This window comes from Trichomycterus rosablanca, chromosome 13 (assembly GCF_030014385.1).
Source record: "Trichomycterus rosablanca isolate fTriRos1 chromosome 13, fTriRos1.hap1, whole genome shotgun sequence".
In the NCBI taxonomy this organism is placed as follows: Eukaryota; Metazoa; Chordata; class Actinopteri; order Siluriformes; family Trichomycteridae; genus Trichomycterus; species Trichomycterus rosablanca.
Window position 1 is genome coordinate 3100339 of NC_086000.1, and position 22562 is coordinate 3122900.

At 41.6% G+C, this 22562-nt stretch overlaps 1 protein-coding gene across 1 annotated transcript; it reads left to right on the plus strand.

The window, feature by feature from the left end:
• Nucleotides 1–318: 318 nt before the first annotated feature.
• Nucleotides 319–20560, plus strand: abhd12 (abhydrolase domain containing 12, lysophospholipase). Its single transcript, XM_063006703.1, has 14 exons — nucleotides 319–344; nucleotides 2521–2671; nucleotides 12870–12991; nucleotides 13865–13970; nucleotides 14124–14243; nucleotides 17015–17045; nucleotides 17308–17353; nucleotides 17446–17575; nucleotides 17719–17756; nucleotides 18243–18322; nucleotides 18408–18490; nucleotides 18606–18684; nucleotides 19106–19233; nucleotides 20170–20560. The coding sequence occupies exons 2-14, from the start codon at nucleotides 2523–2525 to the stop codon at nucleotides 20201–20203; spliced, it is 1146 nt and encodes a 381-aa protein (XP_062862773.1). The 5' UTR covers nucleotides 319–344; nucleotides 2521–2522; the 3' UTR covers nucleotides 20204–20560.
• The last annotated feature ends 2002 nt before the right edge of the window (nucleotides 20561–22562 follow it).

A 22562-nucleotide genomic window follows, 5' to 3' on the forward strand; every position in this document is an offset into this window, starting at 1 on the left:
GTAGTTACGCCAGTCAAACTCAGAGAGTCTCATTCTGAGATAAGAGTCGAATCGTGCGTTTTCTTGTTGGTCCCAAAGAGTCAATTTGATTCGTTTCATATTGTAGTTATATTATAGTGTTGAAATGTGCAAATATCTATTGTCACACAGTAGTATTAATAGTAATAGTGTAATATAAAAATGAATCAGGACTGTTTGCTTTATTACTTTTGATTTCCTGTCATGTGTTTGAAAATGGGAACGGTCACAAGTAATTGACTCTTAGACATGATTCCGAGTCGACTCCAAAACTAAGGAGTCGACACAGGCAAAATGACACGTCAGACGCTTTCCGTCTAGTTATGGTAAGATAATGGTCAGTAAACTTTTACTTAAAGCTAGGCAGAGCTTTTGTATAGGTGACCGGTGCTGTATAGAAAAACAGAACACTAGAATTATACAACACACAATAATAAATATATGTATTTACTTTACTTACAAAGCTTACGTGCCTTTGCTTTCATGAATTGGTCAAACCGGTATTTCTTGTAATCTATGCTAACAGGCTAAAGTGTTTAGCGAGCTATTGAATAACTTGTGGTGTCGGAAACATAACTCAACATAACTTAACAATATATTTTATTATTACCGATTGAGCTAGTAAGCTATGAATGTGTTTGCACGGGTTACAGTTATGAATGAAATAAAGAAACAGAACCATCTCTCATAGTCGATCGCTTACTTTTTTCCACACCCGCATTCTGATTACATTGCACAAGAAGGTGCAATTGCCTGAAAATAGGTGGGTTTAAAAAACACTACCCCTGGCTGTCAAAAAAATAGTTAATTTGTCCTTGTGAGCGGTCATAAGTAAGATATACCGTCCAAATCAGTGGTATTCCAACTTATCTTCACGTCAAGATTATGAAGTTTCAGCTGACTATTAATAGTCAGTTATAAATTGTCTATTTCTGCCTTATCTGTTGACTTTAAGCCCCTTGTTTTATATATTACATTATATTACATTATATTATATTATATAACCTGCCACTGTTGGATCTTGTATCACTTCCTAAGTTGCATAATAAAAGCATATGCACTTTTTAAAGAACAGCCATCAATCAACTTAAATATTCACACATTCACATGTTCCGTCCTCGCCAGACCCAGATCTTAAGGACCTGTGCTGCTTTAATTATCAGATGATTAATTTGGAGGTGTAGAACATTTTATAATGTGATCTAAATTTGTAGCACAGCCTGCTGATTGATTGTGAGAGAATATGCCTAAGTCTAGCTCAGACTTCTCTGTGCCCATATGAATAGTAATCCCCAAGAAAGAAGCCCCTTTCTTGCAGAGGCAGAAATATCTGAAACGATCCTAATGGCCAAAACACACATTCTTTATATTTGTAAATAATTTGGACCCTATGTTGCATATTTCACTATGTTCAAGCTTTATCCTGATCAGGGTTGCTGTGGGCCCGGCTTTGCTGGAATCACTGAAACTGCAATGCAGTAACAAATTATCACGGTACTCAGCCATGCCTATTAGACATAACCAATCTTGTCCGTATGTACATTTCTGATCACACCGCTTGGGATTCGGACCCTGAATACCAGCGGTAATGGCTATAATAGCGTTTTTTACTGCTGTACCACCCGAGCACCCCTGCATATTTTTAATCTTTATTATGATTGTGTTGTAAATGGTTTTGTATTCAGTATTAAGCATTTAATACACAAGTATTTTGTCCAGCCCTGCTGGCTTTGTACTAAATGCAGAAGTAACAGTTTATAATTATTATATTTGTGTCTGTAATTAATAAAAAATCAGTTAATGCGTTATTATTCATTTAAGATTCATTCATATATTATTGTCTGTTTTACCACCACTATCTTATTCAGGGTTGTGGAGGGTACAATTCACTGGGTCAAAGGCAGAAAAAACCCTGGACAGTCGCCAGTCCATCACAGGGCAAACACACAATCTCACACACACACACACACACACACACACACACACACACACCTAGGGGGACTTTTAGTATCACCAATTATCCATAAACCGGAGCACCCGGAGGAAACCCACACAGACCTAGACTGCTCCACCTGGGAATCAAACCCCAGGACCTTCCCACCAAGCCTCATTAAAATGTACTACGGACTCGTCTTGAATGCGCACCGGGTAGTTCATGTTTCCTCCCTAAGTAGTGCACTTGGTGGTGAGCAGGGTGTGGTTTGGGACGCAGCTTGTTGAACATGGCTGCAGCAGGGCTGTCTGTGATTGGCTGATAGAGGAACCTGGGGAAAGGTTGCAGTGATCAGCTGTTCTCTGCAGATACGGCGCTTGTTAAAACAATGTAGCGCACAGAGGGAGATCAGGAACTGAACTGGCGCAGTGTCACCGCGGAGATTCGAGCCCTCAGAGTCTCCACCTAGACTCATACTGTGCTGAGCTGAGCTGAGAGTCGTGATCAGTTCTCCATCTGACCAGATCTGATCTGATTTTCTCATCCGGTCCTCTCGTTGTTTGTGTCAGAGATGCGCAGGAGGAATAACCCGTCGCTGGAGGAGCAGGACGCCGCCGTTACGAACACACTGGTGGACGGAAACACGAACCCCAAGCACAAGGGAGACGAAAACCCCGAGACCTGCACATCCAGTAAAGACATGGGCCGCAAATTCAGACGGTAAGTCGGGCGCGACGGCGATTAATCGCTCGATTAATCTGTGCGTATTGCGTACGATGCGCATTTATGGGCCAGGACCTGGGTCCTGCGCGGCGGATTTAGAACTAATTGGATCAGATCGTGTTTGTTCTGTATGATAGAGAACTTTCCTCACTCAGCAGTCTGTCCACACATTTCTGTCATGTATTACCACGGACAATAGTTTGTACACGGTTGCCTGTTCTGAGAAAAATATGCAGAGCGTCCAGTTTATTATTATTATTATTAGACATTAAATTAGGGGCAAAATGCCTAATAACAGTAGATTAACGGTTAAGGTACTGGACTGGTAATCAGCAGGTCGCTGGTTCAAGCCCCCCACCTCTGCCAGGTTATCACTGTTGGGCCCTTGAGCAAGACACTTAACCCTCAATTGCTCAGCCTATATAATGTCACAGTACGTTAAGTCGCTTTGGAAAACAGGGAAGCTGTAGTCTAGCAGTTAAGGTACTAGACTAGTAATAAGAAGGTCGCTGGTTCAAGTCCCACCGCTGCCAGGTTGTCACTGTTGGGCCCTTGAGCAAAGCCCCTAAACCTCAACTGCCCAGCCTGTTTACTGTCACATCACTGTAAGTCGCTTTGGATAAAAAAGTTGTAGCCTAGTGGTTAAGCTACTGGACTAGTAATCAGCAGGTCGCTGGTTCAACCCCACCACCTCTGCCAGGTTGTCACCGTTGGACCCTTGAGCAGGCCCTTAATCCTCAAAAAATCTGACCGCTGGTCACAGACTTGCACATGAAGCCCTATACCACTTTAAAACAGGTGATAATCCCCTTTGCCCTCTGTATTCCTCCACCACTAGTGTGTTAGAGTTAGAGACATGGTCACTTGTGTCTGTTAGGCACCTGACCAAGTTGGGTTTGGTGGTGGGCTAGCATGAGCGCCAGTTTACTGTTTTTTCATCAACTGGGCAGCACTAAAGAGGCCAAAAACCAGTCTGGCAGGCTGCACATGTGTATTGTTGTATTGCAATTATAGGCCTAAGATAATTAAGTACTTGCTGGTCACTTAAACACCCATGTGTTGTAGAAAAGCTGCAGGGGGGCAATCACTTTTTTACACCATTATCCTAAGTAATCCTTACTGATTGAAATCTTTCGTTGGTTCAAATCTCAGCTGTACTATCATGTGTCTGGGCGTCTACACAGACATAATGGGCTATGCTTTGGTGTTTTGTACATGTTAAAGCTTTCTGTGAGAATTCGAAGCTGGCGAGTGGAAAAAAACAGCCAATAAGTGAACAGGTATAAAAGTAGGCGGTGCTATCTGATGGATCGTTGAAAGGTACTGAACTAGTAATCACAAGGTCGCTGGTTCAAGCCCCACCACTGCCAGGTTGCCACCGTTGTGCCTTTAAGCAAGGCTTTTAATCCTATACAATATACTGTCACAGTACTTTAAGTCGCTTTGGTTAAAGGTGTCTGCTAAATGCTGTAAATGTAAATGCTACATACCTTCAGTCATTGTGTTTTTTTGATGAGACCGAGCACGTATGGGTTTGGCTTCTCTTCAGACAGGACGAGTGAGTTCTGAACGAGTCAAGCCGCTTACACGCAGTCACACCAGGGGTTCCCTGATCATTCTTGTTTGTTTGGAATGACAGCAGCCCCTTTCGCCCTGTTATCTTGTCCTGATGAGCTGTAATCCTGTTAATCAGGTTCGGCTCAGCCAATAATGCTCCGTCGCTTGGAACTCCGACCTTGTGCCGTCCTGTGATGTGAGGCTGTGCAATCTGTTCAGACTACTGATCCTCATGGGTCAGGCTTAAACCAGGGTTCGAGTGAAGCATCATATATACAATAAACACATGTACATGTCTGCATATTCCAACTTGTTTGGAAGCTGAGGTCAGTGACAGTGGCTGCATAACAAGGCCTGGATTTGAACCGACAACCTTCCGACTGATAGCACAAAGCTCTACACACTCAGCCACCACTGTCCCAATGAGGGGGGAGAAAACCTGCAGCTCTGGGTGAAACCGGCTGATCTGTAGGTCCTCTGTGTAAACACATCATCTACACGAACGCGGCGAATATTGGGTTAGCGTGCTCGCTTTGTGTTAAATGAAACATGATGAATTAAATCACATGGCTGGTTTAGCAGTGAATGCACGGCTGTACTACGGCCTCTGTGGAAGAATCGAGTTTATCTAATCTGTCTGTAAACAGATTAAGAGAGAAAGAGAGATTCTGTTGAACAGGATAGAAATACAACATTCTGACATACAAACAACTCTACAAATGGCAGATGTACACCGATCAGCCATAACATTAAAACCACCTCCTTGTTTCTACACTCACTGTCCATTTTATCATCTCCACTTACCATATAGAAGCACTTTGTAGTTCTACAATTACTGACTGTAGTCCATCTGTTTCTCTACATGCTTTGTTAGCCCCCTTTCATGCTGTTCTTCAACGGTCAGGACCCCCACAGGACCATCACAGAGCAGGTATTATTTAGGTGGTGGATCATTCTCAGCACTGCAGTGACACTGACATGGTGGTGGTGTGTTAGTGTGTGTTGTGCTGGTATGAGTGGATCAGACACAGCAGCGCTGCTGGAGTTTTAAACACCTCACTGTCATTGCTGGACTGAGAATAGTCCACCAACCAAAACTATCCAGCCAACAGCGCCCCGTGGGCAGCGTCCTGTGACCACTGATGAAGGTCTAGAAGACGACCGACTCAAACAGCAGCAATGATGAGCGATCGTCTCTGACTTTACATCTACAAGGTGGACCAACTGGGTAGGAGTGTCTAATAGAGTGGACAGTGAGTGGACACGGCATTTAAAAATCTGATCCATTCATACCAGCACAACACACACTAATACACCACCACCATGTCAGTGTCACTGCAGTGCTGAGAATGATCCACCACCTAAATAATACCTGCTCTGTGGGGGTCCTGTGGGGGTCCTGACCATTGAAGAACAGGGTGAAAGCAGGTTAAAAAAGTATGTAGAGAAATAGATGGACTACAGTCAGTAATTGTAGAACTACAAAGTGCTCCTATATGGTAAGTGGAGATGATAAAATGGACAGTGAGTGTAGAAACAAGGAGGTGGTTTTAATGTTATGGCTGATCGGTGTATATCTATATATACTATATACAGTCTCACAATTCGGGTTCCTGGTAGATCATAATTAAATGTACATTTTTTCAACTTTCATTTCATTTTCATCAAGCGCTTTATCCTGGTCAGGGTCGCGGTGGGTTCAGTTTCACTAAGGCAGTGCAGGAACACCCTGGACAATTCATCGCAGGGCTTCAGCCACCCCCACTCTCAGACGCAACCAATCATGTCTGTGTAGACGCCCGGCCTGTAACTGCTTTTGCGCCATCTCTGCCATTGTTTCCTATGGAGTAACAGTTTAGGGAAGGCCCTTTCCAGTCCTGTTCCAGCATGACTGCGCTCCTGCGTACAAACCAAGCTCTAGTTTATAAAGGTATGTAGAAAAGCTCGGTTTAAAGAAACTCTACTTGGCCGCTCAGGTGGCGCAGCGGTAAAAACACACGCTAGAACACCGGAGCTGGGATCTCGAATACATCGTATGGGCTGAGCGGACACGTGCACAACGATTGGCCTATTGTTCATATAGGGGTGGGATATTAAAAGCAGGATAGGGAGCCGGATAGGGAAAGAGTGCTGATCAGGGTGTGTCTCTCTGTACACAGTGCTGATCTGCATATCACTCATTAAGTGTAGGTGACAAGATGTGGCTGCTGCCCACGTGTCAGAGGGGGCGTGGGTTAGCTTCGTTCTCCTCAATCAGAGCAGGGATCGGCAGTAGTGGAGAGGAAGTGTGACGCAATTGGGTAATTATTATATATATACATATACATACAGTGTATCACAAAAGTGAGTACACCCCTCACATTTCTGCAGATATTTAAGTATATCTTTTCATGGGACAACACTGACAAAATGACACTTTGACACAATGAAAAGTAGTCTGTGTGCAGCTTATATAACAGTGTAAATTTATTCTTCCCTCAAAATAACTCAATATACAGCCATTAATGTCTAAACCACCGGCAACAAAAGTGAGTACACCCCTAAGAGACTACACCCCTAAATGTCCAAATTGAGCACTGCTTGTCATTTTCCCTCCAAAATGTCATGTGATTTGTTAGTGTTACTAGGTCTCAGGTGTGCATAGGGAGCAGGTGTGTTCAATTTAGTAGTACAGCTCTCACACTCTCTCATACTGGTCACTGAAAGTTCCAACATGGCACCTCATGGCAAAGAACTCTCTGAGGATCTTAAAAGACGAATTGTTGCGCTACATGAAGATGGCCAAGGCTACAAGAAGATTGCCAACACCCTGAAACTGAGCTGCAGCACAGTGGCCAAGATCATCCAGCGTTTTAAAAGAGCAGGGTCCACACAGAACAGACCTCGCGTTGGTCGTCCAAAGAAGCTGAGTGCACGTGCTCAGCGTCACATCCAACTGCTGTCTTTGAAAGATAGGCGCAGGAGTGCTGTCAGCATTGCTGCAGAGATTGAAAAGGTGGGGGGTCAGCCTGTCAGTGCTCAGACCATACGCCGCACACTACATCAAATTGGTCTGCATGGCTGTCACCCCAGAAGGAAGCCTCTTCTGAAGTCTCTACACAAGAAAGCCCGCAAACAGTTTGCTGAAGACATGTCAACAAAGGACATGGATTACTGGAACCATGTCCTATGGTCTGATGAGACCAAGATTAATTTGTTTGGTTCAGATGGTCTCAAGCATGTGTGGCGGCAATCAGGTGAGGAGTACAAAGATAAGTGTGTCATGCCTACAGTCAAGCATGGTGGTGGGAATGCCATGGTCTGGGGCTGCATGAGTGCAGCAGGTGTTGGGGAGTTACATTTCATTGAGGGACACATGAACTCCAATATGTACTGTGAAATACTGAAGCAGAGCATGATCCCCTCCCTCCGGAAACTGGGTCGCAGGGCAGTGTTCCAGCATGATAATGACCCCAAACACACCTCTAAGACGACCACTGCTTTATTGAAGAGGCTGAGGGTAAAGGTGATGGACTGGCCAAGCATGTCTCCAGACCTAAACCCAATAGAACATCTTTGGGGCATCCTCAAGCGGAAGGTGGAGGAGCGCAAAGTCTCGAATATCCGCCAGCTCCGTGATGTCGTCATGGAGGAGTGGAAAAGCATTCCAGTGGCAACCTGTGAAGCTCTGGTAAACTCCATGCCCAGGAGAGTTAAGGCAGTTCTGGGAAATAATGGTGGCCACACAAAATATTGACACTTCAGGAACTTTCACTAAGGGGTGTACTCACTTTTGTTGCCGGTGGTTTAGACATTAATGGCTGTATATTGAGTTATTTTGAGGGAAGAATAAATTTACACCGTTATATAAGCTGCACACAGACTACTTTTCATTGTGTCAAAGTGTCATTTTGTCAGTGTTGTCCCATGAAAAGATATACTTAAATATCTGCAGAAATGTGAGGGGTGTACTCACTTTTGTGATACACTGTACATATATATATATATATATATATAATAGAAACTCCACTGGTCTGTACAGAGCTCTGACCTTTTGGTTAAATAAGGTTTGTGGATTTTTTTTGTTTGGCTTTGGCGATGTGTCTGTCTGAGCTCAGCATGTTAGCATTGCATACTCAGCAAAATAAATCTCCATCTCCTGATGCCGGCAGAACAAGCTTGCTCACCCTGCTTAACAACACTATGCTCTGCACAGACCGGGGTTCCAGTTATAGTTCCCACTCCAGTGAGATCTTGTGCCTACTCACCTTTAAGCCAAAGATCTCAGGGTTCGTCCCATTCTGGGAGATTAATTAGGGCGGAGGGTCCTAACAGCACCCCAGTGGCAGAAGTAAATGAGAACACAGATGAACATACGTGATATTTAAATGCCACATGCTGGTTTTGTTTTGCTTGTTGATCATGACAGGACCATCCACCAAACATGTAAATAACGGAGGATATTTCATAACAGTGGTGCATGTGACAGGCAGATAATAATAATAATAATAATACATTTTATTTATAACGCACTTTACATTTGAAAACAAATCTCAAAGTGCTACAGAAAAAGAGTAATATAAAAAAAATCATGAAAAATAAAACAAATATAAACATCATAGCATCATGAGACATACATCATAAAATCAGTGGTTATTTAAGTCATAACATCTGTTAAAAAGAAACGTTTTTAGACCCTTTTTAAAACTCCCAATCGTCTGTGGTGCCCTCAGATGGTCGGGAAGGGCATTCCATAGACGAGGAGCAGGATGGAGGTTCCTGGTAGTTCTTGAAGATCTGATCAGCATAAAGACCTGAATTACTTTCATAAGTAACGTCTGGGTTGAAGTATTTCTAAAACATTAAGGGGTCGACAGATTGTAAAATGGGACGAGGGCAAAGGAAGAAGGTCGGCTGGTCCAGTTATTACTGTTTCCTCCATGTTTACCCGTGAATGAGATGGCACCAGGGTGCACAAACAGAGGTCATGTCTTAGTCGGTCGGAGCTGGCTCGACAGCATATCAGACGGGCGGTCATAATGTTTTGGCTCACGGTGCAGCAATTAGGTCTGAAGGATGAAAGGTAAGATGATCTCCTGAACCTCCTACCCTGACAGAGGAGGCATTTGTGAGCCGCCACCCTCATCAACCAAGGGAAAGGGAAATTGGATGCAAAGAGGGGAGTTGTTTCTTCTACTGCTTTGAAAGCCGATTTGAGAACTGTGCAGTGCAGATGCTTCCGGGACTGAAACCGAACCCCTCTGGCATACAGGACCGTGCAGCTTAGGTCGGTATCTGGTGTCGGTCATAAGGGTGACAACAATGAACACGAACTGGATATCGTTTGGTACATTAATGCACAAAAAATAAACTTTTGATTAGTTTGTAACCCTAAACAGTCAGCATCAGTAGTAGAAAATAGTACCATAATGCACCACTGTTGCATCACATTGACGTTAATACCGGATTGTAACCCGAGTGCTGTCGTGCACCTGATGCTGCTGTAATCGAACCCACACCGCCGTTATTCTGCACTGTATGAAGCAGTGAGACGAGGTCGAAGCAGTGCAAGTTCAGGCGAACATGATCCAATACAAGATAGCTGATGCTAGGGTGCAAAGTCCGGATCGGAGGCCTAACGTGGCCCGTGGATCGATGTCCAGTATCCCGCAGCTTCTCTTTAAGGATGCATTTATTACAAATATATAACTAGCAACGTGTAATCAGATCCTAAACCTAAACCCAGACCCTCGGATTCCAGCAGCTGGATTTACATACATGGCACGACATTAATACAATATTATGCACCATAAATATATATATTTCTTTATTCATTTACTGTTTTTAGACCAATTCAAACTTCAACATTTAAAGCAGAGGGTTATAAAGCCATTGCTAACGCTCTAGGGCTCCAGTGAACCACAGTGAGAGTGAGAGCCATTATCCACTAATGGAGAAAACTTGGAACAGTTTTGAACCTTCCCAGGAGGGGCCTGACTACCAGAATACCCTTCACCAAGAAAGCATCAATGAATCATCGAGGAGGTGATTTAGCTGTTTGGTCATAGCCATTGTCCTTAAACCTAATTCCCAGGCCTAGAAAAGGAGGCTTTTGTTTTAAGGAGTTTTAATAATTCATTGTATCTTCATGTCTTCATTTCCCCTTTTCTTTCCAATTTAGTCATAACCAATTTCCAGACTGAGCAGAGCCACAGACTATCACACACCCCCAATGACGAGTGTCATGCACTACTATCCGTGATTCAACCATCCCTTGTGCAGGCGCATCGACCAGCCAGCAGAGGTCGCAGGAGCAGCGAGGAACCCGTTCGACCTCCCTAAGAGCCAATCATGTCTGTACGGTTGCCTTGCCGGGTCGATAACACAGCTGAGATTGGTGCTTGAGATCTCATTAGACAATCAGACGGCTTTCTTCGTCACTTTTAAATAGCAGTTTCACCCATTTCAGCTCCAATCACAATTGAAATATCCACTCTTGGCCTTTTAATACAACCTTAAACAATATTTTTTTTAAACAAGCAGCATCGATTAAAGAATTATTTATTTGTCGAGCATTCCTAATGCGAACAGTGATCCACACAGTGTCTCTGCTGATTAACTTCATTTTAAACAGGATTAAGACACAAACGGGGAGGTCGGACGGGGTTTACAGTAGCCTGAAGAGAGTTCCGAGCCGGCAGGCCGGTCATTTCTGTCCACGAAGAGTGAACAAGTACATGAGCGTAGCTGTTAAAGAGACTGCTTTCATTGCTCGGGCATCTCTGTCAAAACAGATCATCCACTGCACCTTGAGAGCTTCTCGCTAGAGAGAAGAGAAAGCAGGTCAAAGCAGAGAAAGAGAGAAAGCTTAACGAGAGACGATGAGATGATGAGCAGAAAGCCTGGACACGAACATGTTAGTACAGTGTATGATGATGTACCACAGGTCATCTTGAAATGGTTTACTGAAAATATTTTAAGCAACATCAATGTGGCTTTACTTATGTTCATGTTAATGACCTCTTGAGAGGTAGCTCCATATCATGATGCTCCCACCACCATACTTCACTGTGGGTTTGGTTCTTGGTTCTTGAGCTTAAATGTGCGGCCCTTTATGTGTTTTTTTATGGGGTTTTTTTATCTGATGGGGTGAAGATGATAAAAATCTAGATTATCAGGAGAGGAACAGTAACTGTGCCTGTATCAAGAGTTGAGAGGAGAAACCCGACCCACTTGGACCCATGACTGATCCTCCGACCCTCTTCACCTTCTCGCTCTATCATTCGATCCGTTCCTTCCTTGTTCCATCCTCATCTCTTTCTCTTCCTCCCTCCGGTTACTGTATATACAGTGGGGGAAATAAGTATTTGATCCCCTGCTGATTTTGTAAGTTTACCCCCTTACAAAGACTTGAACAGTCTATAATTTTTATGGAAGGTTTATTTTAACAGAGAGAGACAGAATATCAACAAAAAATCCAGAAAAAAAACATTAAATAAAACTTATAAATTGGTTTTCTTGGTGACTGTGCTCCCAGCTCCCTTGAGATCATTGACGAGCTCCTCCCGTGTAATTCTGGACTGACCTCACCTTTCTCAGAATCATTCTTACCCCACCAGGTGAGATCTTGCATGGAGCTCCAGAGTGAGGGTGATTGACTGTGATCTTGTATTTCTTCCATTTTCGAATGATCGCACCAACAGTGGTCTCTTTCTCACCAAGCTTCTTGCTGATGGTCTTGTAGCCCATTCCAGCCTTGTGCAGGTCTACAATCTTGTCCCTGATGTCCTTTGATAGCTCTTTGGTCTTGCCCATGGTGGTCGAGAGATTTGAACGGAAGAAACTGATTCTGTGACAGGAGTCTTTTATACAGGGACAGGACTAATTTGTGTGCCTCATGGGCACATAACCGGTCTGTGGGGGTCAGAATTCTTGCTGGTTGGTAGGGGATTAAATACTTATTTCCCTTAATTAAAGTTTTATTTAATGGGTTTTTTCTGGATTTTTTGTTGATATTCTGTCTCTCTCTGTTAAAATAAACCTTCCATAAAAATTATAGACTGTTCAAGTCTTTGTAAGGGGGTAAACTTACAAAATCAGCAGGGGATCAAATACTTATTTCCCCCACTGTATATGCCTTGTGGTCACCGTGTCCTCACCAGAACCCCTCCCTCTGATGTTACCCTCATCATATTTTTATGACATGCCCTTGGTTCTCCAGCCAAGCCGAAAGAGCATTTAGCTGCAGACAGAAAAGTAAAGTGTGTTCCGTACGTGTCATTTTTACAAACTCAGGAGCACCTTCGGTTTGTCAGTGGACAGAATCAGCCAAAATATTCACCCCATCTGATTCGTTTCTGTTTGTTTACATTCCTTCTCCCTTCACTATAAATTTCTCTGTGTAAGTGGATTAAAAACTGTACTGAGGTTGATGGGAAATGAAGAGCTCAGCTCCTCAGCAGCTGAGTTAGATGCTCTTCCCTTCCACACAGTCAGTCATGTCTGTATGTAGAAACCCGAAAAGCCGACAGCACCACTTGCGGTTCGAACCCTGGATCCCAGCAGTAGTGGTGTATCGTAATTTAACGGGAATGTATATTCACGTAAATTTAAATATATTTAAATTTAGTTGTGTGTTTTATTTGTGTGTCTTTTGCAGGAACAGTTTGAAGTGGAGGTTGAGGAGGATCTTCTTCTGGGTTTTGGGAATCTACATTGCTATTCCAGTTATCATTAAGCTCTGTCCTTCCATCCAGGCCAAGCTAGTTTTTCTAAACTTCGGTAAGTCATTACATTTATTATTATTATTATTATTATTATTAATATTATTATAATAATAATAATTATTATTATTATTATTTTTTTTTTTTTTATTATCACTATGCTATAATGTTATTATTATTACTATGTGATGTTAATATTATTATTGTTTATTGTTAATATTCATTATGTCCTGTTATTATTATTATTATTATGTTATTATTGTTGTTTATTGTTAATATTGTACTATTGTTGTACTATTATCATTATTATGTATTGTTATTAATATTTTTATTATTATTACTATTATTATTATTAAATATTACTATTATTATTATTATTACTATTATATTATTTCTATTATTATTTATTGTTATTATAATTATATTATTATTATTATTTATTGTTATTATAATGATATTTCTATTATTGTTATTATTATTATTTATTGTTATTATTATTATTATGGGTCATTTAATTATTCCTCTAATTGTGTCCAATAATTTTGTTGCTGGACATCCTCTTCCTCTTTCACCTCCAGCCTTATTTTGAGTGGGGTTGATGTTTTGCCTGGACGGACTGGACAGGGTGGGGAAGGTGTCATGTAGCACAAAGGCAGTCAGTATGGCAGCAGAATTTCCTCCCTGTGTAGAGATTTTAGGGTTTTAGTAAAGTTAAGCATCAGCTAATTAAATCTGAGCTGCAACTTTTCAGTTTGAGAAGTGAAACCGTGTGTTCATGTGTCTGTACAGGAAGTGGTGTCGGACATGTGACTGTTGCTGACTGTTTTATTTAGCGTGTGAATGACAGGTTGAGGTCATGTTAGGTGGACTCTTGGAATTGATTTTAAATGAATCCGATTCTAAACGAATCTTTTCTCTGTGTGTGTTTCAGTGAGGGTGCCGTACTTCATCGATCTGAAGAGGCCTCAGGATCAGGGTCTAAACCACACACACAACTTCTACCTCCAGCCGGACGAGGGTGTTCATATCGGAGTCTGGTGAGAGTTTCGTCTCATCAGCTGTTTTTTTTCTAGCTGATTCGTAGCTTTCTGTTCTTCAGCCTTTGTTTATTAAAAGCAACAAGCTCATGATCAGGTGTCCACATATTTTAGTTTTGTAGCTGTATTTTATTAGTTTTCTCTCTGATTCAGGCACACGGTCCCGGCCGCGCTGTGGAAGGAGGCGCAGAGTAAAGGAGGAGACTGGTACGAGAGCTCCCTCCAGTCCACACACCCTGTCATGCTCTATCTGCACGGAAATGCAGGGACCAGGTATATACACAATCTGTATATATACACACTAGGTATATACACACCAGGTCTATACACACTTGGTATACATACACCATGTATATACACACCCGGCATAGTATATACACACTCGGTTTATACACACCGGGGTATATACACACCCGGTATAGTATATACACACTCGGTTTATACACACCCGGTATAGTATATACACACTCGGTTTATACACACCGGGGTATATACACACCCGGTATAGTATATACACACTCGGTTTATACACACCGGGGTATATACACACCCGGTATAGTATATACACACTCGGTTTATACACACCCGGTATAGTATATACACACTCGGTTTATACACACCCGGTATAGTATATACACACTCGGTTTATACACACCGGGGTATATACACACCAGGTGTATACAGACTAGGTATATACACACCCGGTATAGTATATACACACTCGGTTTATACACACTAGGTACATACTCACTGGGTATATACACACCCGGTATAGTATATACACACTCGGTTTATACACACCCGGTATAGTATATACACACTCGGTTTATACACACCGGGGTATATACACACCAGGTGTATACAGACTAGGTATATACACACCCGGTATAGTATATACACACTCGGTTTATACACACCGGGGTATATACACACCAGGTGTATACAGACTAGGTATATACACACCCGGTATAGTATATACACACTCGGTTTATACACACCGGGGTATATACACACCAGGTGTATACACACTAGGTATATACACACTAGGTACATACTCACTGGGTATATACACACCTGGTATATACACACCAGGTATATACTCATTGTGTATATACACACCCAGTATAGTATATACACACTCGATTTATACACACCCAGTATTGTATAGACACACTCGATTTATACACACCGGAATATATAAACACTAGGTATATACACACTAGGTACATACTCACCAGGTATATACACACCCAGTATAGTGTATATACACACCCGGTATAATATATATATAATATATATATATATATATATATATATATATATATATATATAGTGTATATATATATATATATATATATATATATATATATATATATATATATATACAGGGGTTGGACAAAATAACTGAAACACCTGTCATTTTAGTGTGGGAGGTTTCATGGCTAAATTGGACCAGTCTGGTGGCCAATCTTCATTAATTGCACATTGCACCAGTAAGAGCAGAGTGTGAAGGTTCAATTAGCAGGGTAAGAGCACAGTTTTGCTCAAAATATTGCAATGCACACAACATTATGGGTGACATACCAGAGTTCAAAAGAGGACAAATTGTTGGTGCACGTCTTGCTGGCGCATCTGTGACCAAGACAGCAAGTCTTTGTGATGTATCAAGAGCCACGGTATCCAGGGTAATGCCAGCATACCACCAAGAAGGACAAACCACATCCGACAGGATTAACTGTGGACGCAAGAGGAAGCTGTCTGAAAGGGATGTTCGGGTGCTAACCCGGATTGTATCCAAAAAACATAAAACCACGGCTGCCCAAATCACAGCAGAATTAAATGTGCACCTCAACTCTCCTGTTTCCACCAGAACTGTCCGTCGGGAGCTCCACAGGGTCAATATACACGGCCGGGCTGCTATAGCCAAACCTTTGGTCACTCGTGCCGATGCCAAACGTCGGTTTCAATGGTGCAAGGAGCGCAAATCTTGGGCTGTGGACAATGTGAAACATGTATTGTTCTCTGATGAGTCCACCTTTACTGTTTTCCCCACATCCGGGAGAGTTACGGTGTGGAGAAGCCCCAAAGAAGCGTACCACCCAGACTGTTGCATGCCCAGAGTGAAGCATGGGGGTGGATCAGTGATGGTTTGGGCTGCCATATCATGGCATTCCCTTGGCCCAATACTTGTGCTAGATGGGCGCGTCACTGCCAAGGACTACCGAACCATTCTGGAGGACCATGTGCATCCAATGGCGGTGCCGTGTATCAGGATGACAATGCACCAATACACACAGCAAGACTGGTGAAAGATTGGTTTGATGAACATGAAAGTGAAGTTGAACATCTCCCATGGCCTGCACAGTCACCAGATCTAAATATTATTGAGCCACTTTGGGGTGTTTTGGAGAAGCGAGTCAGGAAACGTTTTCCTCCACCAGCATCACGTAGTGACCTGGCCACTATCCTGCAAGAAGAATGGCTTAAAATCCCTCTGACCACTGTGCAGGACTTGTATATGTCATTTCCAAGACGAATTGACGCTGTATTGGCCGCAAAAGGAGGCCCTACACCATACTAATAAATTATTGTGGTCTAAAACCAGGTGTTTCAGTTATTTTGTCCAACCCCTGTATATATAATGTATAGTATATACACACTTGATTTATACACACCGGAATATATACACAACTGATGTATACAGACTAGGTATATACACACACCATGCATATACACACCCGTCATAGGATATACACACCAGGTATGTACACACCCATTATATAGACACCAGGTATATACACACAGTGATGGCTCAGGTACTGGACTAGTAATCAGAAGGTTGATTTAAGCCCCACCATTGCCAAGTTGCCACTGTTAGGCCCCTAAATGAGGCCCCTAACCTACAGTTGCTCAAAATTGTTTTCGGTCATAATTGTAAGTCGTTTTGGATAAAAGCCTCCACTAAATGAGGGCAGTACAACGAGAAGTTCAAATCCAAAGTGTCTATATGAGTGTATAATAAACTGGGTGTTTGTTTGTTTTAGGGGAGGAGACCACAGAGTACAACTCTATAAGGTAAAACACCTATACACATCACCAATATATCAACACTATAGATACCTGTTAGGCTGCGTCACATTCATTTTTTCATTTAGCACCACTGCCGATTCAAACCCTGAAGTTTTGATTATATTTCATTGGCTGACTTGGGTCACATAAGGGCACTAAAGCAGAATCCCAGAGTAGGGCTGGCTTAAGAGAGAGCATTATTTTTAATGTTTGTGTGTTTGCAAAAATCTCTAAATATTAGGACTGAATCTTCTGTTTGATCCTGTAGGTTCTTAGCTCATTAGGCTACCATGTAGTCACGTTCGATTATAGAGGTAATTACATTTACATCAAAACAACATTGTGTGTGTGTGTGTGTGTTGTATTGGTAGCTGATTGTTAACACATCTGTTTGAATGAATCTCAGGTTGGGGAGATTCGGAGGGCAGCCCCTCAGAGAAGGGAATGACGCAGGACGCTCTGTTCCTCTATCAGTGGCTGAAGCAGAGGATCGGCAGCAAGCCGCTCTACATCTGGGGTCACTCGCTGGGCACAGGGTAGGTACGGCTCTCCTGAGAGAGAATTCCGAACCCTCTTTACACCTGACTGTTCAGTGTCACTGGGTATCAGTGCAGTAAATAGGCTATCTGATTGATTGATATTCTTATAAATATGTTATTCATTGTTTTTTTCTTCTCAGAGTGGCCACCAACCTAGTGAGACGTCTGTGTGACAGAGGTGAGTGTGTGCAGTTACCATACAACCTCAGTTTGATTCGTAAGCCCTAAAGACCGACGCAGGATCAGTTTGAATGAACATTTTCATCAGAAAACTTCAAAAAACAATCTTGTCAGCGGTGCTATCGGCCTCTCAGACCGGGAACCCCCCACAAGAGCTGCAGTTTTGGAGATGCTCTGACCCAGTCGTCTAGCAATCACAATTTGGTCCTTGTCAAACTCGCTCAGATCCTCACGCTTGTCCATTTGTCCTGCTTTTAACATCAACTTTGAGGATAAAATGTTATAAAATGTTCACTTGCTGCCTAATATATCCCACCCACTAACAGGTGCCGTGATGAAGAGATAATCAGTGTTATTCACTGCACCTGTCAGTGGTTATAATGTTATGCCTAGTCGGTGTATAGGCCTATAGGATGGATATTAATCTAATTATATTATTCTATTTAATATAATAATGATATTTTGTCTGGGACACTTATTACAGGGACACCGCCTGATGCTGTGATCCTGGAGTCTCCGTTCACCAACATCAGAGAGGAAGCCAAGAGCCATCCCTTCTCCATGGTGACTACAGAGTAAACTTGTCGAATATCATAGCCAATCAGAACCCCGGCGTGTCTAAACGAGACTGTTGTGTTTGATCTTGTAGGTTTACAGATATCTGCCAGGCTTCGACTGGTTCTTTTTGGACTCCATCACCGCCAACGACATCCGGTTTCCCAGCGATGAGAAGTAAAAAAAAAAAAAAGCCCAGTTCTTAAGCAGGATTAAAAAAAAAAGTATGTAAACATCCTGTGTGAATATTACATGTGCCACACAATCAACCTTCCCTTTGTCTCTCTTCCAGTGTGAATCACCTGTCCTGTCCAGTCCTGATTCTCCACGCTGAGGACGATCCTGTCGTCCCCTTCAGTCTGGGCAAAAAGGTACAGGACAGCAGTTTGAACAGAATTTCTATTTTAGAAAACGTGGGTTTATTATAATAAGTAGCCCAGAACATCACGGTCCGACAGCCATGTTTCTGTGGACGCCGTATGGATGCAAAACTGCCCTGTGTGACATAGGACACGTCTGAAGGGGGCATGTGCTAGTCTGCAGGACACACACACATTGCCTCAAGCGTGACTCCCACACTGGCCGAAGAGTACCACAGTCTAGTGCACGCCCCGCTGACGTGTGAAGCCCTCAGATTTTTCTTTTCACTTGCAAGCGACGGACTCTTACTTACAGCCATAACCGATCATGTCATCGAGCTCATATCTAATCTAGTCTTTACATCGTAGGGTGCCTGACCAGCGCAGGTGTTTCCTCCCGCTAATGATTACTTTTCTTCTCCTTCTTTAACAGCTGTATAATATAGCAGCTCAATCCAAGAGTCTGAATGGACACAAAGTGCAGTTTATTCCCTTCCCCAGCACTCAGGGCTACAGACACAAGTTCATCTACCGCAGTCCTCAGCTACCGCACATACTCAGGTAAATCCAGCACACACCTTTACACACCTGTATGGTTGATGTTTATTCATTTATTTCTATGGTTTGACCGCCACTTTACCCCGGATAGGACACCAATCCATCCAATCTAGTAGATCACAACTGGCCGCACAAGACTAAAGAGTAACATAAGAAGATAACATAATAAGACTATAATAATATAATAAGACTATAACAATATAATAATATAATAAGACTATAATAATATAAGAAGTCTATAACAATATAATGAGACTATAACAATATAATAATATAATAAAACTATAACAATATAATAAGACTATAACAATATAATAATATAATAAGACTATAATGATATAATAATATAATAAGACTAATAATATAAGAAGATAATATTATAAGACTATAATAATATAATAAGACTATAATAAGACTAAAGACTAATATAATAATACCATAACAATATAAGATAAGACTATAATAATATAATAAGACTATAACAATATAATAAGATAAGACTAAGACTAAAGACTAATAATAAGACTATAACAATATAATAAGATAAGACTATAATAATATAATAAGACTATAACAATATAATAAGATAAGACTATAATAAGACTAAAGACTAATAATAAGACTAACAATATAATAAGACTATAATAATATAATAATATAATAATATAATAAGACTAACAATATTATAAGACTATAATAATATAATAACACTATAATAAGTCTAAAGACTAATAATAAGACTCTAACAATATAATAAGACTATAATAAGACTTAAGACTAAAGAAGTGCAATTTGAGATACTAATTTGAGCTACAGGACTGTATTTCAAAGGGGTGTTCACATACTTTTGGCCATGTTGAGAAATGCACAGGTGAAGATTTGACATTGTTATTGTTATTTTATTACCGACTCTCTCTCTCTCTCTCTCTCTCTCTGCAGCGATTTCCTCAGTTCGCCTCACCCGCGCGTATAGCCGTGAAGAACCACTCCGCCGGACCGCCGTCTGTCACCCACAAGGGAACACCCACAAACACACCCCCTGTCCTGTCTCCTGATGTCACCCACTGTTTACCTGTTCACCATTCCATCATCCACAAAGCAAGTCAGAGCAGTGAAGTGCAGCCTGAGCACAAGATGTACAGAAACACGTAAACACGCAATCGTGCACTGAAGTCGTGATCACGGGAAGAACTGACGCCGCACACGCGTGATATTTATTCACAATCCGTACCGGATCGTACGGTACCGGGATAACCTGAAGGAGTAGAGTTTAATGGACTGATTACATGTTTTTAGGGTTTCATTAAAATTAAAAGTTATTTTAATGTTTTTTTTAGTGTTTACTTTTATTTGAGCTGAAGGATTCTCTGTTAGTTCTTAGTTTTGGAACAAAATTCCTTTACGTAACTACACAGAATATATTCCCTAAAATGTACTGCTAGTGACAATCTATGGTTTACTTATTTCACATATCATTTTAAGCTATAATACATTATTTTTTCAGCGCGCTTGGGTGGCGCAGCAGTAAAACACGCTAGCCCACCGGTGCCGAGACCTCGAGCTCTCGAGTTCGAATCTCACACACACACGATTGGCTGCGTGTCTGTATGGGGCGGGACGATGACTGAACAGAGATTATTTTATGACCTCTGCTGGGAAAATAGAGATCAGGGAGTGACTCTGTGCGCGATACGGATCTCCATATGAACTCACCTCGTGCAGGTGAAAAGATGCGATCCATACTGCACACATATAGTCACAGCTCTTGGTCAGAACTGGAGGTGTACAGCAGTAGAGGTGGAATGCGATCGGGTGATTGGTTACGACTAGATTGTGGGGAAAATGCATAAACAGAAAATACAGATTTTAGACGGTTATATTTAAAATAATAACGTCCCTTAAACCAGAGGTCCTCAACCTTTTTAGCACCACAGGGGTGGGGGGATTTAAAATAGAATAACTATAGAATGAGCTCGTCACTGCAATGAGACACTGCTTCCATCTAGTGGTGATGGGAGACAATAACACCCGAAGTGTATTGGAAATGTAATTGCTCTTGTAGCGACCTAATTATTTATTCTTTCTGTGCAGCCCGGTAATAAATGACCCGATGGCCCGGTGGTTGGGGACCACTGCCTTAAAACATTCCAAATCAATGATGGACCATTTGTGCATATTGAAATATATAGATTTTATTTCTTTGTTAAACTAATATAGCCAAAGCAGACCTACAAACATTTATGAGACGGAACTCTTAAATATAACCTAATTCATTTAAATGTTATGTTTACCAACACTTCATATTATTATTCATATTAGCTACAGCATGTTTAAACACATTGAAAGCAATACACTCCTGACCAAGCTCATTCTGCTTTTGGAGCAATAACAATAATGAATGGTTATTTATAGTAATAAATACAGTATATTCCAAAATACTCACGTTTTGAAGTATTTGGATTCTGAACTACAGGACAAGATGACGTAAAGCTACTAGGAAACTCAGTGTGTATAAGTGGCTATTTTTTATCTGTATCGAGGAATTCTTGATGTAATCTAAATAGCAATACTTGAGCGAGGTTAGCATTAAAGGAAGGATAAATTGTGCAGCTGATATTGTCTGGTTAAGTGACCCCAAAACCACAATGACTTGGGGCTTATGAATTATGCTACATGCTGTTATTGAATTAACTCATTTCTGTAGCTTTTTTAAATCACCATGTCTGGAACTGTACTTGTCTGCATGTTTACTTTTTCATTATTAGCTTTTTTGGTTTGTTTTTGTGCATCCCAAAGACTCGTAAGCTTAACAAAATAGCTGAAACGTTTTACAGGCAGAACTTTAGATGTTAAGGTGCTCGGTAACTTAGTAAGAAAGGTAATTATACTGTAACTGTTAGCCGTACACCCAGTGCGACCAGTTTTACAAACCCGCTTCGAGTAACAAAGTTTGGTACTTCAAGTACACTTGGCGTGTCACATAAGCCGTCGTGTCTATAATAGTAAGCTGACAGTTCTAGTCAGAGTCTCGTGAGCTGGAACTCGTTTTAGCAAACTAGGAGTATAAAAAACTAAAGAATATAATTAAACTATATGGTGCAGCCACACTTTAGTCGTATTTCCCATGTAAGAACCAAAACTTGTGCATTCATGTGAGGGGAAAAAAGCAATCAAGACTGTGTAGAACCACAACGTGGTATTTTGTGTGTCCTGGCAATCTACTGAAAACCCCCTGGACATGGATTTAGAGTTTGTGTTCCACCTTGTTTCATCAATCACTTTCCTTGAATCATGTGACTAATCGAAGCATCAAAGCTTGACGCCTGAAGTGT

Coding starts and splice junctions, on each gene's coding strand:
- abhd12 (XM_063006703.1), top strand. CDS start 2,523: ATGCGCAGGAGGAATAACCCGTCGCTGGAGGAGCAGGACGCCGCCGTT. Junction 14,244..17,014: donor CACGGAAATGCAGGGACCAG/GTATATACACAA, acceptor TGTTTGTTTTAG/GGGAGGAGACCACAGAGTAC. Junction 17,757..18,242: donor GAGACGTCTGTGTGACAGAG/GTGAGTGTGTGC, acceptor CACTTATTACAG/GGACACCGCCTGATGCTGTG.